The 17,208-nt window shown below is 44.0% G+C and overlaps 1 protein-coding gene across 1 annotated transcript in view; it reads right to left on the reverse strand.

The window, feature by feature from the left end:
• The window catches only part of LOC308332857 (SRC kinase signaling inhibitor 1-like), a gene marked incomplete at its 5' end in the record, with an annotated part of 54,940 nt that extends 42,164 nt beyond the window's left edge, over positions 1 to 12,776 (reverse strand). Inside the window, 2 exons of the mRNA XM_080788974.1 lie at positions 507 to 533; positions 12,483 to 12,776. Coding sequence (XP_080645100.1) covers positions 507 to 533; positions 12,483 to 12,776 — 321 coding nt within the window. The remainder of the gene's footprint in view (positions 1 to 506; positions 534 to 12,482) is intronic.
• Positions 12,777 to 17,208: the final 4,432 nt, after the last annotated feature.

Raw genomic sequence — 17,208 nt, forward strand, 5'->3', positions numbered from 1 at the left:
ATCACTGTTGCATTGGTCATTGCACACGGTACCACGCCGGAGCACACGCACGCACATGCATCGATTACAAACAACCCTTAATTTCACACCTCAACAAACTTTACAAAGGCTGCCGAGTATCACACCAGCGTGCATTAACGAGTCTAGGTGCATATCATGTGACCTGTAGTGTAGGTGTTAAGTGACACGTGCGTGGCGTCTTTAAAAATAGCATCCCACCAAAATAAAATCAGCAGTGCAACACTGTCCAGAGTACTGCAAATGTTGTTGTTTTTTCAGACAGCATTTGCAAAGTCAGGGTAGCTTGCCACGTGACTTCCCAGGTTCAATCCAACCGCATTGAAGATTTGAGCCAAAGCTAAAACAATATTTCAATGAATGGAGAAGGCAAGCACTGCAGGCATGCACAAACACAATGAAAAGTTATCTTATTACAGACCAAGACACACAGATTCATGCTAAATTACAGATTCATGCTAAATCACAAACACAATGTTAAAACCAACCTTGAAACTCCAGTAGTTTGGTTGTTGCTGGGAGGAAGAAAAGAAAGAAAGAAAGAAAGAAAGAAAGAAAGACATTAGACATTTCCCCCTTAATTAACTTTGACAACTGTCGTGATACACAGGAAGGATGGGTGGAAGGAGAAAAGGAAGGAGTGAGGAAGGGCGAAATTGAGGTGTAAACAATCTCCCAAAGCTCCCTACCGAGCAGGCACTCAAGTCTCCTGCTGGCTTCCCACCCGCAAACACAGCCAATTATGTTCGATGGAGCGGCCAGCCGAGCTGGAGGGCCGCTTACAGTGATCGAACCACAGGCAGGTCATTTACCACTGCACGACCCGGACACCCCATGAATAACAGGTTCAAAGGTTGCGTACAGAAGTTAAAAGGTGAGCAACGTTAGGTTTTCCCAATATATATGTAATACCACTACACATCTACACATGGTAAGACTTTTTCCCCATCTTTTTTTGTCCATCGGGGCTCACTCAAAAAATGATAGGGTAATTATTGTGATGATAGTCAGATTAACTTCCGTTGTCCTTCATTGCTATCATAATAGGCTTTTAATAGCTTGAAATGGCTTCTCAGTAATTAATCAAATATTTACAGTGACTATACACACACCCTAATGACGATGCTGACCCTGAGAGGTCCCAGATCCTACCCAAGGCTCTCCTATATGCACACATTGTCTGTCAGATGCCCTGAGAGGTCCCAGATCCTACCCAAGGCTCTCCTATATGCACACATTGTCTGTCAGATGCCCTGAGAGGTCCCAGATCCTACCCAAGGCTCTCCTATATGCACACATTGTCTGCAGGCTCATGCCCAGGAGTAGAATATAAGCGCTACACAAATGCAGGATTAAGTAGGTCGCCACTTTGAACCCTGTTAAACGACAGTGAGGCTAAAAATGCCCGTGCTGCTCTAGTGTCCTCTCCTCCTTCTGCTGTCAAAAAAAAAAAGTTCTCCATCACTGTTGCCATGTAATAACACCTACCACTCACTACTTCTTGAATTAACTTGCTCTATACAACAGGTTACTATAAGATAAGGTGATTATAGCTATTGAAGATTGTTAGGACTGTTCGTGTTGCAATTTACAATTTAGGATCAGACGCTCTTAATCCAGAGCGATTTACATTAAGCAAGAACAAAAAGCATCACATACATAGAAAGTGTAACTGTAGTGTTGCTACATATAATATATATAATGTAATATAATATAATATAATATAATATAATATAATATAATATAATATAATATAATATAATATAATATAATATTACTACTATTGTAGTTTCTATAAGTCGGGCCTATTGTCTTATCCACCTATCATCGGTCTACTCTGTTCCTCCACTGTCTACTCTGGTTACAGTTACACCCACATGCATTCCACCTAATCACTCATCATCCACCACTAACAGTCTACTCAGTACTCAGATGTTGCCCGTTTGCCTAATTAGCCTTGAAGCATATGAATGCACGCACGCACGCACGCACGCACGCGCGCGCACACACACACACACACACACACACACACACACACACACACACACACACACACACACACACACACACACACACACACACACACACACACACACACACACACACACACACACACACACACACACACACACACACACACACACACACACACACACACACACACACACACACACACACACACACACACACGCACACAAAGAAACATATGATATCATCAATATAATACACACATTCATACCTGTTCAATTTACTGCACTAGACAAGTAAAACAGCAAAAAACAACATGGGTATGTAAAAGGAACCTCTTTCAATTCAATTAATTGATCCAGCTGCTATTTCAGCCATCTCTTAAGGGTGCATTTTGAAGGGTGCACACATGGTCTGTCGCTGTCCATCAATGATGGTGCTGAAGTAACTTCAGCACTGCCACTCTACATGTATCGATTAGCGAATGGTTCGGCCTGAACCATTCGTTAATCGATGCATGTGTAGAGTGACAGTGCCGTCCTTGGTTTGTCCCTTGTATCGTGACTAGCAACCAGTCTTCTTTTTTGTGTCCTTCAGAACAAGCTTGTCTTGCGGCTGCTGTTGGCTCAATGTATCAGTTTGTACTATGATTTTTATCAGAAGGGCCCCTCAAGAGTGCTTTGACCCAGTGTCCCTGAGAGTAGCTATGCCCTGTTTACAAGACAAGCCACCATTGTAAAAATTAAAATAAATTGTTTAAACTATATGAATGGGCCACCTTGAGCGAGCCCTCTAAATATACACACACTGCAGGATGAACCCTATTGATATTGGGCACCCCAAGGCCTTTCCTGCAGCGTCAACATTTGGCCAAAATTCAAACTTGTAATTATGTTTTAACGGCCTTTTATAGTTTTATTATTATTATTATCCATCCATCTTCCACCGCTTATCCGGAATCATGTTGCGGGGCAAACAGTTCCAGCTAAAATATTATCATTATTAGTTTACCGGTAGTTTATTTCACTTTAAAGTTTTCACTGTTGTTTACAATAGGCTGTTGGATTTACTATTTAGTACATACTAAAATTCTGGCATTAATACTACAAAGAAATTTCAAAGTGTGGTTGCCACAGTCGCTTACATAGGCCCCTCCCACTAATATTATCAGCCAATTACAATGTCACGTTACCCCTGTGATCAGAATAATTATAATAAAGTGTGACCTTTGGGAATTCACACTAATAATAAAAGCAGTCTTCATTGCCAATGTAGAAGACTGGTTACTCAAGCATGGCATGTAACCTCCAATAAGACATGACTCTTTTGATCAATCAATCCTGAACAACCACACTATCTGGCTGTTAGGTAATTTCTACTCCTTTGTACTCTATTGATTGAGCAGTGCCATCGACCAGCTATCTCTGCCTTTTATTAACATGCACAGTCTCACAGTAGGTTCTGGGTCCTTTCTAAATCCTGGCATAGAAGGGAAGAGAAATAGACAGTTTAACTGCTATCTGCTGCGAGAAATTAGAAAGCTGCTTCATGACAGACAGTATCACTATAGGAGTGTTTTGCGGTGTGCAGTCTGAACACTTTCAGGAGTGCTGCACTATACTGCTGTCACAAGCACCGGATTTAAAGGTCTGGTGACATTGAAAAAACGTTTTTATAATTTTTATATGTTTTCTGAGCTCAATTGCACCCAAAAAAACTTTGAACGTTCAGTAGATTTTCTGTGGTCTGAATAATTAGGCTCAAGCAAGTTCTCTGATTTGCCTAGACTGTGATGTAACAGTCCACAAATCCCATATATGACCTAACAATTTGCCAGCAGATGTCACTGTTGAGGGATTTTGCCTGTTTTCATTGCAGCTCAAAAGGCTTCAGAACACACGGAGAAAACCTAAATGAATAATGAAAAGTTTTAGCTTTATTTAGATAACTGAAATGCTAACCGTGACGTTGCGATTATGTGCTTGATGCACTATCCGGTCAGCTGTGATGAGCTGTTATGACAGTCTAAGTACTATTTGTATCTAGAGTAGCCTACCAGCTCCAGATTTACGTACAGTATTTGTTTCATTGGTTAAGGTCTGACTAGTCATGTCATTAACCAGTGAGGTCCGACATTACGTCATTTCACGACCTATTTGAAGCGGTGCCTTTGTAACCACTTGAATTTGAACCCATGGTCTTCCGTGTGAGAAACAAATATCCACCAGTCATCCAATGGAGAAACCCACTGGCCAAGTGAGATACTGTAGGCTTCTGGGCTACTCTGTTACACCTCGCAAAGTGCGATCATGGTGGCAATGTGATACAATACCAAAAAATGTCCAGGGCATTTTGCTATGTTTCCTATGAAACACTTAGCTATTTTTAGAAGATTGTTTGGTGCAAGGTTTTATGCTGTGCCTCGGAAAAGGTTGCAATGGTAGAACTGAAATTTGGGTAAATTATGTGGGGTTGCCTTAATTGATCACACCAATGCCGTCGGGACCAGAGGAATTCATGGTGAGAAATGGCAACATACGATTCAGATGGGGTGTTGATCAGATCTTGCGTTCAAAATACAGTAGAGTAGGCTATGGTGTTTTGTTTTTTAAGAAATTGTTCCTCCCACTAATTTTGCAAGCCAATTTTGTTGTCACATGACTCCCAAGACCACGTTTTTGTTTATTACATTATTTGAGTTGTACCTTTAGCAGAACAAATATTAAAATAAATATACAAATAAACATGTACTAAAATGTATATTCAAAGAAAATCAAAGTAAGAAAATGTACACAATGTACGCAATGGATCACCCAATAAACAGACCAGGGGAGAATATTCCCGAGATCATGTGTAACTATTCTAACTAATTATAAGGAGATTGGTCCAAAAAGTCATGCTTTTTGCGTTTGTGGTGCCCTTATGAGTCAAAGTGGAATTGCTTTTGGTGCTGCGTTGAGTACACAGCTACACCCCCCTTGATTGGACATTTTCGTTTATGATTTGTGCCTTTTTTGTAAAATAGGTCAGCTCCATACCCTAGGTGGGGTTGGCAAAATGGCTTTTCTGTGTGGAGTTTGCATGTTCTCCCCGTGTCCCCTAGGGTAGGTAGGTACCTTCACAAAAACATGCAGTAATCCTGGTCTCTAATCTATACTGCCTCCCCCTGGTCAGCCAGGGCGCCTGAGGGGGAAAGGAACTGGTTGGAATTAGGCATAACGGTATGAGATTTTACAGTATGGTACGCTGACGGTATCAGTACCATATACACCGGTATTTTACGGTATTCCCATTCATGTGAATGGAAAATCAAATTCACTAATACATGAATATAAACTAAACTACGGTATACAACATATCGCTTAGCAAAATGCAAGCACACGTTTCCCGATGAAGTCTGCCGGTTTGACATAATGACTTGTGTGTCTGCTGCCAAACCTGTCGGAGCTCTAGTGGGACAAACTTTTATTTTAGCTATAATAAAGAAATAATGTCACACGAGTAACAATATTAATAGCTCAGATTTATATAGAGCTTTTCCCAAAGTCACTTTACATAAGAGGACTGTGAACCTACTGTACTGTGTTGCCCCTAGGGGCAACCACACAAATAAATCCCTCTTCATTTTCAATGTGAACTGTGGAAAGTGGCATAGAAGGCGAGGAGGCAGGAATTTGGGATGAAGAAGCTTGAGGCCTGTGGGCAGCTCTGACCCAGATTCAGAGCTCCATGTGGCCTGTGGGCCCAGCGTCTGGGCCAGCAATCATACCTGTGCCACCAAGCTTCATTCCGCTGTTCAGCCCCCATTCTAGCCCTTAAACTGGACTAATTAAAACTCGTTATAATGTTTGTATTCTAAGTCAGATTTTTTTTTTTACTCTGTGGTGCGTCACATTATTATTGTTGTGTTGATGTTGTGGTTGAGATCTGTACATTTGTACATACATCAAAATTGTCTGCTGCATTTAACCCATCCTAACTATTAGGAGCAGTGGGGAAGAAGTGCCATTAATTCAATTCAATTAAAAAAAAATTGTTGAAATGTCTTGCTCAGGGACACTTCGGTGCATAGACTGGGCAAACTGGCAATATTTTGATTAGCAGCCAGGCGATGTCTCTACCCATTCTCAACTGCCGCTGAGAGCCACTTCAAATTCGGGAATTCTTTATGAAATCAAATCTACAAATCTACAGATCTTTGTTAATAATAACCACTCTCACCGCTTTATGGTGCCCGTAACCGTAGAGACATCATAATTGCTATTATGTCCTTGCCATGTTGTCACAACATGCACTCCATCCAGAAATACAAGTATTCCTTATGTCTTGTACATCAAATCAACCCATATGGATACATATCCATCACTGTTTCATTTATATCGATTGGCGAGGCAAGAAATGCAGTATCTTCTAAGGATGACAGTGCCTACATGTACCAGAATGCATTGTGGGTGACAACTGCTTGACGGACAAAGGACACTGGAAATGGTGCTGAGATAAAGAGAAGATGTGCTTTTTACGTTATCCCTACCACAGGTTGATAGCGATAAGGTTCAAAATCTGTGAAGTGCTGGCTAGGTAATTGTCATTTAGCTGATCATATAAATATATAAACTGTAGCTGTCTCTTCTCTGTATTCTGCAAAATGTATGACTTCAATGTCTTGTCTTATCCAGATCATTCTGCAGACATGAATGACCCCATATGGGTTACAGTATCAAGAGTCCCCACAGGGCTCAATACTAATGTATTTTCTGTTTTGTGGTTTTCGTGGGGAAAGCCTTTCGTGGGGAATAGCCGACCGACAAGCTCCCAAAGCGTCGCACTGAGCTTGTCGATCTGCTATTCTCTGTGAAAGCCTTGGCCACAATAAGGATGCTGGGGTTTAAATGGTTAAATGTCCTGTTCTGCAGAGGCAGCTATACAGTAGATACAGTATGACTTCAGTGTGTTGCTGAAGGAGAGGCAGGTACAGTATGACTTCAGTGTGTTGCTGAAGGAGAGGCAGGTACAGTATGACTTCAGTGTGTTGCTGAAGGAGAGGCAGGTACAGTATGACTTCAGTGTGTTGCTGAAGGAGAGGCAGGTACAGTATGACTTCAGTGTGTTGCTGAAGGAGAGGCAGGTACAGTATGACTTCAGTGTGTTGCTGAAGGAGAGGCAGGTACAGTATGACTTCAGTGTGTTGCTGAAGGACACCTCCACAATGGCTGCATTACATCATTACATCTCTCTCTCTCTCTCTGTCTCTCTCTGTCTCTCTCTCCACTGCTGTTGTTGCGACCACAGGTCGCATTTACTATGAAATAGTACATTTTGTCCGTCAGTCAGTGTATCACACAAAATCCCCATACATGGGAAAGCCCCCATATATGGTGCTCAGGTCTCGTGACATCATCAGTGATGGAGATCCCTGATGTCATAGTAAATGCGACCTGCTGTCACAATTAAGCCCATAGAGATCCTTGATGTCATCAATATTGTCCAGCAACTCTATCTGACCTCAAACCTCAAACCCTTAGAATCTAAGGGTTCAAGGATCAATTATGGAATGTCAGAACAAATTCTGACATATATCCATACTGTATATGGTGATCTAAGGCTTAGAGGCTTAGATCACCATATACAGTATGGATATATGTCAGAATTTGTTCTGACATTCCATAATTAATCCTTCCCCATCCATTCGTCCTCTTCGATGTTTGACTGATACCTGTCCATTCAACCTCTAAACGGGCCTGCCCCAAAGCACCCGCTTCCATCAACCGATAAAATCGTCTTGATAAGTAATCTACTGGTGATTATCGACCTAGTCTGGGAGCCCACTGGCTGCGATTAGGAAACACGGAAGTGACCGCGCTGCTCCGTGCTTGCGGTTATGTTTAGGTTAAGGTATGAGGAGGCTTGTCGTTCTCAGTAGGCTCCCAGCATGTGCAGTAGGTCGATAAAATCGTCTTGATAAGTAACCTACTGGCGATTATCGGTTGATTTTAACTCGAAACCGATACGCCAAAGTTATTAGTGCAGCCGAAAACTAGAGTTCTCAACAGGCCCGAAAATTAAGGCCCGGCCCTACCTAGGCCCTCATTAAACCCTGTACACTCAAGATACTATCCCGCTCCCACCCTTAGAGCTCCATATATGGAGCTGACCTGTTTTGACATTCCATATGTTGATCTGACCTCATCAAACCCTGTACACTCAAGACACACTCCATATATGGAAAGTACAGAATTAATTCCATATGTTGATCTGACCCCCCATTCTAAAGCGCCAGAACTCTGCCATCACCCAGGCAGATATGTTGATCTGACCCCCCATTCTAAAGCGCCAGAACTCTGCCATCACCCAGGCAGATATGTTGATCTGACCCCCCATTCTAAAGTGCAAGCGCACGCCCAGAACTCTGCCATCACCCAGGCAGATATGTTGATCTGACCCCCCATTCTAAAGCGCCAGAACTCTGCCATCACCCAGGCAGATATGTTGATCTGACCCCCCATTCTAAAGCGCCAGAACTCTGCCATCACCCAGGCAGATATGTTGATCTGACCCCCCATTCTAAAGCACCAGCGCTCAACCAGAACTCTGCCATCACCCAGGCAGATATGTTGATCTGACCCCCCATTCTAAAGCACCAGCGCACGCCCAGAACAAATACTGTCTATATATAACTGTGTAATGTATATAAATTGTCATAGACACCCTCATTGCAGTTACTTGTGAAATAGGAAAGCACATGCCAACCAGTCATTGCCATTCACCACTCATAACCGTATAGGATTTATACTCTGTCGAATATGGCTTATCCTTGGCGTGGTATTATACTACTATACCTACCTCACGCATGCTAATCCTCCATCCCATATGCCTTGTTCACCTTAACCTGACCCATGACCACATCTATGGTTCTCTGCCCCTGGCCCAGGCGTCCGTTGGACATGCATCGGACATTTTTCCAGAACATAAAACCTGTCTCATCCAAATCAAACAGGCCCCCGGTGTGCCATGACTCCAACCATATACTCACAGTCACAGCAATAGTTCTCAATCGCTTGGTGCAAAAACTTGCAGCGCACACATATGCACAGCAACGAACAGAGAGAGTGTGTGAGTGAGAGAGAGAGAGACACACACACACAGAAAGAAAGACAGAGAAAGAGAGAGAGAAATTCAGAGAGAGTAGAGCCTGACCCGAATGACAAGTAGCCATCTTTGTACCCTCCTCCTACTCAGTCAAAACCCTCTCTTTTCCTCCCTCTCCAGTCCATCTCTGTGTACACAACACACGCCCATGAACGCACACATGCATGCATGCATACACGCACACACGCACGCACTCATGTGTATGCATGGACATTTATTATTTATTTAATCTGTCTGAGACTCATGCATTAACACATATTAACACTTGCCCCTACACACACACGCCCACACACTAGATCTTCCACTCATTTAGACCAACGCTGCAGCATCACACATCACAGCCACACCTGGAAAACACCTGTCTGATGATGAACACACACACACACACACACACACACACACACACACACACACACACACACACACACACACACACACACACACACACACACACACACACACACACACACACACACACACACACACACACACACACACACACACACACACACACACACGGGTGTGCAGTGTGTGGTTGTATGTTATAAAACTTGAAACTTTTTCATATAAAAATGATTTGCAAACAAATAATGCTAACACATGGTGCTTAATGACGCACCACCACAGAGCTATGCCATCTTTCCCGAATCTCTCTCTCTCTCTCTATCCATCCATCCACCTCCACCCTTCACTCTCATGCAGCAGGATCATCTACAGACACACAGACGTGTGGATTTGTGTGCGGTGTGCGCGCGTATGTGTGCACGCACACATGCGTGCAAGTGTGTGTGTGTGGCTGCGTGCGAGTGTGTGTGTACGTGTGTGTGTGTGTGTGCCAGAGAGAGAGCATTTACCGTTGCTACTTAGCGAGCGAGCCGGCCGCCCGGTGCATCCTCCTGCTCAGCGAGCCTCCCTCGTCCTCCGCCCCCCTCTCCATGTTTTTCTCCTCACTGCGGCTCCGCGTCGCTCCCCACTGCCCATAGGAGCCCTCTACCAGCCCCCCCCCCCCCCCACTGCCCACCCCACCCGCCCTCGGTGCTACCCGTAGTGGCGCCTTGCAGGCTGCTCGCTCACTCTCTCTCTCTGTCCTCCTCAATATATCCCCTCTGTCACTCTATCCCCTAAGCTTGGCTCTCACCAAATCCTGGCAAAAAAATGCAGCAGCTCTCTCCTTCCCTGGTGCTCTCTCTCTCTCTCTCTCTCTCTCTGTCGCTCTCTCGCTGCCAATGCTGTTGTCTCTCTGTCTGTGTGCACTGTGCAATGTGTGCTTCCCTCGCCTCCCAGCTCAGGCATTGCCAAACATATGATATCACTCCAATGCCTTATATGGGAAGTGGTGGGTTTCCATGGTGACGGCAGACTCCACCTGTCCCCCGCCCCCCCCCCCCTTCTCTCTTCCTCACACACTCTCGCTCTCTCACTCGCTCTTCTCTGTCTCTGTCTCTCAACCCACTTTTTTCACTAGGTGATAGATGGGTAGCTGGGATAAATACACGCACTAAATGGAAAAGCAAAGAGCGGTTGAAGCGGAAAGGAAGGACTCTGGAGATATGAGGGAGAGAGAGAGAGAGTGAGAGAGAGATATATAGAGAGAGAGCATGCACAGAGACGTGATGATAGACATACAGTATTCCCACGGAGGTGATTGGGTGGAAGGGTAGGGAAGGGCTATATAGAGAGAGAGAGAGAGAGAGAGAGAGAGAGAGAGAGAGAGATAGAGAAAGCAGACAAGCGGTCCAGTTGTGACAGGTATGCAGCCTGGTCAGTCCTTGATTGATAGAGAAAAACAGGGTGGGATTAAAAGAGAAGAGCAGCCGCAGAGAGGGGAGAGAGATTTGAAAGGGCAAAGAGTTCAGTGTTTCACGCTTGGAACAATCAATGCATCGGTCTTTAACTCTCCAACATCCCCATCTTCATCTCAATCCTCCGACGACTCACTCCGATAACTCTATCACTCAAACGCTTTCTTCTTTTTTTTAGATTATGTTTTAAATCTCCACTGTATTTCACGGTACAGTGAAGTGACACATTTGTTAAATAGAATGACACAGGGAATCAAAATTGGAAACTGCGATTTTCTTTTGGCTCTAGCCAATATATTTGTTCCTTTGGTCAAAAGTAAAAAATCGCGGTGTAGTCATGGACTTTAACCCATTCTGACCTGAGATCAGATTCATACGAGGTTTCCACGGGACACACACTGGTCTGATTAACCCATTCTGACCTGAGATCAGATTCTAAAAATGTCAGTCGTTCTTCGAATTTTTTAAAAATAGCAGACCTACAAGCTTGTATCGCGCCACTCGGTGGCGCGATATGAGCTTGTAGATCTGCTATTTTTCAATAGCTAAAGCATAACATGATGCCAACACCAAAATGGGTGCCCGGTCAGAATGGGTTAAACAGCAACATTAACAGAATCACAAAGCCAGCCTACTATCACCTAAAAAATGTTTCACGTATTGAAGGACTCAACAGGATTTAGAAAAACCTGTCCATGCATTAATCTTCAGTATAGACTTGACTACTCTAACAGTGTCTTTACAGGTCTACCTAAAACTCCAGTTCTTAAATCCTTACACTGGCAAAAAATCTATTTTAAAATGCTACTGTTGGTCTATAATATAAAGCTTTGAATAGTTTGGGCCAAAATACATGATGAACCATCCAGACCGCTCAGGTCATCTGGGAATGGTCTGCTTTCTTTTCTTTACTTGTTTTGGGGCTTTTTATGCCTTTATTGATAGGGAACAGTATACAGACAGGAAAGGGAGAGAGATGGGGAGTGACACGCAGCAAAGGCCGTCGGGCTCGGGAGTTGAACCCGCCACACCCCATCCGGCTGGCTTGGCAGCCTAGGTGGCCAGACGGTTGGGCTGACTGTCCGGGTTAGCTCCCAGAAAACTGCAGGTGCCACTCTTCTTTTAAATCACAGCTAAAACCTTTCTGTTTGCCGCTGCCTTTCATTGAGTTTTTCATTCCGTTTTGTTCTTCTGCACTGTATTTCATATCTGTAAGTTTTATTTGTATTATTAAATTTTTGTTGTTGTATTCTTGTCCTGTTATAATGTGTTTCCTTTACTTACTGTATGTAAAGCACATTGAATTGCCTTGTTGTTGATGAAAATGTGCAATGCAAATAAACTTGCCTGGCCTTGCCTTGCCTAGTCTATTTAGCATTTAGCGCTGACCAGTAGCAAATGGGCTATAAGTTGGTTATTGGTTCTAAATAGCGTTTTCGATATATGTTCTGTTATAATTGCCCGGCCCCAACTGACATCACAGACTGGCCTCCCAAGTATACTGAGACACCAAGTACAGCACAGGTAATTACTAATGTCAATAATTACCTGCCGCCCAACAGTGCCCATGCCCTGCACGGACACGCTACAGGGACTGTTGTTGGGATACTTGGTCTTCTGCAGGTCCATGAAGGCATTCCGCTGCCGCTCTATGTCAGCTTTGTGGATGTTGTTGAGGGCCTCCAGGCTCTTGGCCGCCACGGCGTTCTGCCGGCGGTCCAGGGAGGACGACAGGAACCCCCCGTTGCTGTTGTTCTCCGCGAAGCGCCGGGCCCCGCGCCCGCCGGCAGCGGCCAGCGTGTGGTAATCCCGCGGGAACTCGGCATCAGCAGCAGAGATCATGGGACCCTTTCTCTTCTCCCGACCTGTACCGAGGCAGTGGCACAACAAAATGGACACAGAGAGTCAGAGAAAATCGAGTTAGGAGTCTGACTCTAGACTGCACTTGATCTGAGTTAACATGCCTATCAATAAATATAAGTATAGCGTACAATCTATTACCAGTGATTAATGAATATAGCCATGAATATATTACATCTGTATTGTTTTTTTTTAATATTTTTTTTAGCCCACGATTTTGTAACCCATTTTTCACCTGTGTCAATCATCTAATCCTGGGCTCTACACACCCTCCACCAACCTAGTCCCCATACGTATATGGGGGACAAGGGGAGAGCAACGGACTTGAACTCATGCTTCCTTCATGCCTGAGTGTCCAAGTTGCTCCATTACACCTGACAGGGGGGGAGTTTCCCTGGTTGGACGTAGCGCGTGGAAGGAACACGTTATTCCGACCAGTTCCTTTCCCCTCCTACATCTGTATTGTTTGTCTATGATTGATACGTATTGACAGGGGGTGCATACGTTGGTTAGACATACCAACAGTCCTACAGTTATTAGTCAGACAAACCTGAGCTGTGGTTTAAAAATCACCCCTGCTGCGGGTTCAAAATCACCTGTGCTGTGGTTTAAAAATCACCCGTGCTGTGGTTTAAAAATCACCCGTGCTGTGGTTTAAAAATCACGCGTGCTGTGGGTTAAAAATCACCCGTGCTGCGGGTTAAAAATCACCCATGGCTCCCGACATGCGTTCCTGTGAGTTCTCCAGAGGCCCGAAAATTAAGATCTTACCCCCCATGCCAAAGCACCAGTGCTCGCCCAGCAGTCTGCTTTGACCCAGACGGATGTGTGCATGCGACCTCACCTCTCACCCTCAAGCGTCTTACTGGTATCTTAATGTCACTGGCTTCCATAGAAAATGAATAGTAGACTGTATCTTTGCATCTGCCCGTGTGAACAGGCATCGGTTATGGCTCTGTAGTGTACATCCCAACTGTCAAGAGTCAAGCAGGAGTCCGTAATCCCAAGGAAGGTTACAGAACATAATATGGGGTTATGGTTATTTGCACAAAGGACTGTTCAAGTCGCTTTGAGGGGTGTGTGCTGTGGATTGAAGATGAGTTTGCGCTGAATCACTGAATGTGCTCCTCATCCCTACTAGCACATTGAAGAGTTCATCCAGCTTCCTCCTCAACCGACCTGCCACAACAAACTCCAGATTGTCCAGCATAAAGGTCAATTCATACTTCATAGTCCAGACACACATACTGTACATGGAAAGGACTGAAATGATTAAATAGCAGATCTCATTCTCAGCACATGAATGTATGCCAGAAGCTCAATGTCTGTGAGCACACATGCACAAAACTGTGTTATGCCAACGTCCACTATCGCAGTGTGAGCTGTTCTGTCTCTAGACAAATATATCATCACCCCCTTCCCTCAACGGATGACAGCAAAAAAAGAGGACGCTACAGAATTGCTATGTGACTGTCCCTTTCTGTAGCGGGCCTCAGATTTATCGATCCAGTCGAATTAAGTGTCCACCATCTCCACCTACTGCATGGGCTCCTCCAGTGTTGAGCTGGGGAGATTGCCGTCACCCCACCCTACGAAGCTGTCCGCCAGGGCTTTGTAAATAATGCTCCTTGTTGTCACCCATGATACAGCTGGCGATGGAGGAGTTATCAGAGTACTTTATGTGCCGTGGCACGTCGTAGAGTGCAGAAGTTTGAGGTGTAGACTAGGATGAACAGGGAAGGTGACAGCACAGTTGCTGCCGGTGTTGCGCACCAGCATGCCCAGCTGCAGTCTGATATAATCAATTCAACTCAAATACATTACTGCCATGACTTGCAAATGGTACAATCTTTTGAAAAAAATAAGCATATGATATATTTTTTCTCCACATTTTCAAAAACAACACAGCTGGTATATCATACAGAAGAATTTACACATAGTTTAATCATAAGTGATATGCGGTTGCCTTCAATTCCAGCTAGATTATGCTGTGGAGTGGACCACACATATGAGATTTCCATAATATTACAGTCATAGGATAACTCGCCGTCATTATGTCAAGTCTGAGGAAGTGATTATGTGAGGTGTGAGAATGTCACAGGACTGGTACATTGTACATTGATTCAGGGGTGTGAATAGAAATACAAATACTAAGCCCCCTGGACACTAATAATATTAGTTAAAACTAACTCAATGTTTCTTGTAAACACGGCTCGCCAAGTTGTTTTAAGATGTGACACACGGCAGGATGCTACTCTGCTAGTGAAATGCTAGTGGATCTTTAAAATAATTGCTGACAATTTGGACAATGAATGCATTCATGAAACAAAAATGAGGGAAATGAGCAGGGATTCTCGATATCCCTGGACTCAATCCGTAGCCTGGTATCTCTGCCCTTTTCCAGAGCCCCTGTCCAGCTCTGGGACACCTGAATCATTCATGGATTTCTCCCACACCTGTATTGATTTATCCTTGAGCAACAGTCTGCACAGTAATGTACAGTAAATTCACATCCACAAGAAACACTGGCCTCGCTCTGCGTACAGAATATGGTTTGAAATGACCACGCAACAGTGCACACATGCATGCATAAACGAATATGCATACTCACACATGACCATATAGACATGCATAAATGAATAAGCATACTCACACATGACCACAAGTACAAGCATATGACCACAAGCGCGCGCGCGCACACACACACACACACACACACACACACACACACACACACACACACACACACACACACACACACACACACACACACACACACACACACACACACACACACACACACACACACACACACACACACACACACACACACAAGCAGCATCTGTCAATCGTGACAAGGGGAAACAGCCATGGGAACCCCGGGGCAGAGCTGCCATCACAGAGCACAGCCTCCAACACCCAAGAGATGACAGGAAAACTGTCACCCATGTGTGTCAGGAAACTCAGGATTACTCAGTATAGAGACTGACACAACAGAACATGATGTCCTCACATGCAGTTAATGGCACAGTGCCCCCTGGTGACTGTGGACACATCCTGCATGACAGCAGTCACCACTTAAGCCCTATTTTGCAGGATGATCTGGTCTCACATGGCAAAATTACATGTGCTATTTTATGATTTTCGAAACCGTTCTGAAAATCTTTGATATTTTTGGCTATAATGATATGCCCAAAGATGCCAGGCTGAAATGTGTTAAAAGGTGTTTTGATCAATATCAGATGCTATTAGTTCGTCAGTCCCCTTGGGCCAATTTGTCCAAAAAAAAAAGAGAAATCTGAGCCATGAGATCAATCTCTTTAGTACCGTCTCTCCTCTGCTACTGTACATCAAGTATCTGTATAATGGCAAGTATCTGGCTTTACTTTGACTCTGATAGATCGTTTGTAATCTACCTGGTCAATGACCAGGTAGATTACAAACGATCTATGTGGGCCATACAGGCTACATACTTACAGTATTCAGGGTTTAAACCTGGATGTCACACGTGAATTCCTTAAAACGAGACTTGAATGTGGCCCATTGCTCATATTTAACACCATTAGGATTCCTTTCGTTTTTGTAAGTATAATTGGGGAACCACACAGTAATTCATACGGCTTATGGACCGGGCTGCCTGACAGAGAGATCTATCCTATATCGATCCGTGTGGTTCAGCCCAGCCAGTATACGTTTGCTTACGTGCATCAAACCAGGGCATTTGAGTCATTAGCTCACAGTTAAGAAAGTGTAATACAGTTTGTGTGTACTGACTGACCAGGCTGCAAGCTCAGCAACACAACTGCAGTTCCTTCATGACCAAGTGCGGTGGATGTTGTGTTGCATGTAGGCCCTTTATCGAGGCACTCCATCTCCACCTTTTGGTAGTGAATTCAACTGAATTATTTTGTGTCATCGTTTCAAGATGGCACATTGAGTAATATGAAATCTGTTGTAAAAATAATATATCACAAAGCATTGCAATTGTTGGCCTGCTCTTATATTATCAGATAGATCTGAAAGAAAATGTAATGTAATGTACACAGTTTACCACTTGTATGCTTTTGACCATTTATATGCTGTTGACAAGCGACCCCCCAGCTATAGGCTGCCTCCTGTTTTTACTCGACACTAAATATATTTGCCAAAAATTGCCGATCTAGAGGCTCACACAACGCATCACACTGCGGTGCATTGTGAGCTTGTAGATCGGCTATTCTCAAGTGGTTAAACAGAGTATTAGTGTGTTGTATCCAACAGCAATATTTGCACCTGTAAAGTGTCTATTGTTAGCTCCTGAGAATCTCTGCCCGAGTCCAGTTTGAGCAAGCCGGGGAGGCGAGGTACTGGGTGTTTGAAAATGGTCAAAGACATAAATCTTCAAAGAGAAGCCAGCAATTCTGGTGGGTAGCCA

Source organism: Protomyctophum bolini, assembly GCF_963924005.1.
Source record: "Protomyctophum bolini genome assembly, chromosome: 18".
Taxonomy (NCBI): Eukaryota; Metazoa; Chordata; class Actinopteri; order Myctophiformes; family Myctophidae; genus Protomyctophum; species Protomyctophum bolini.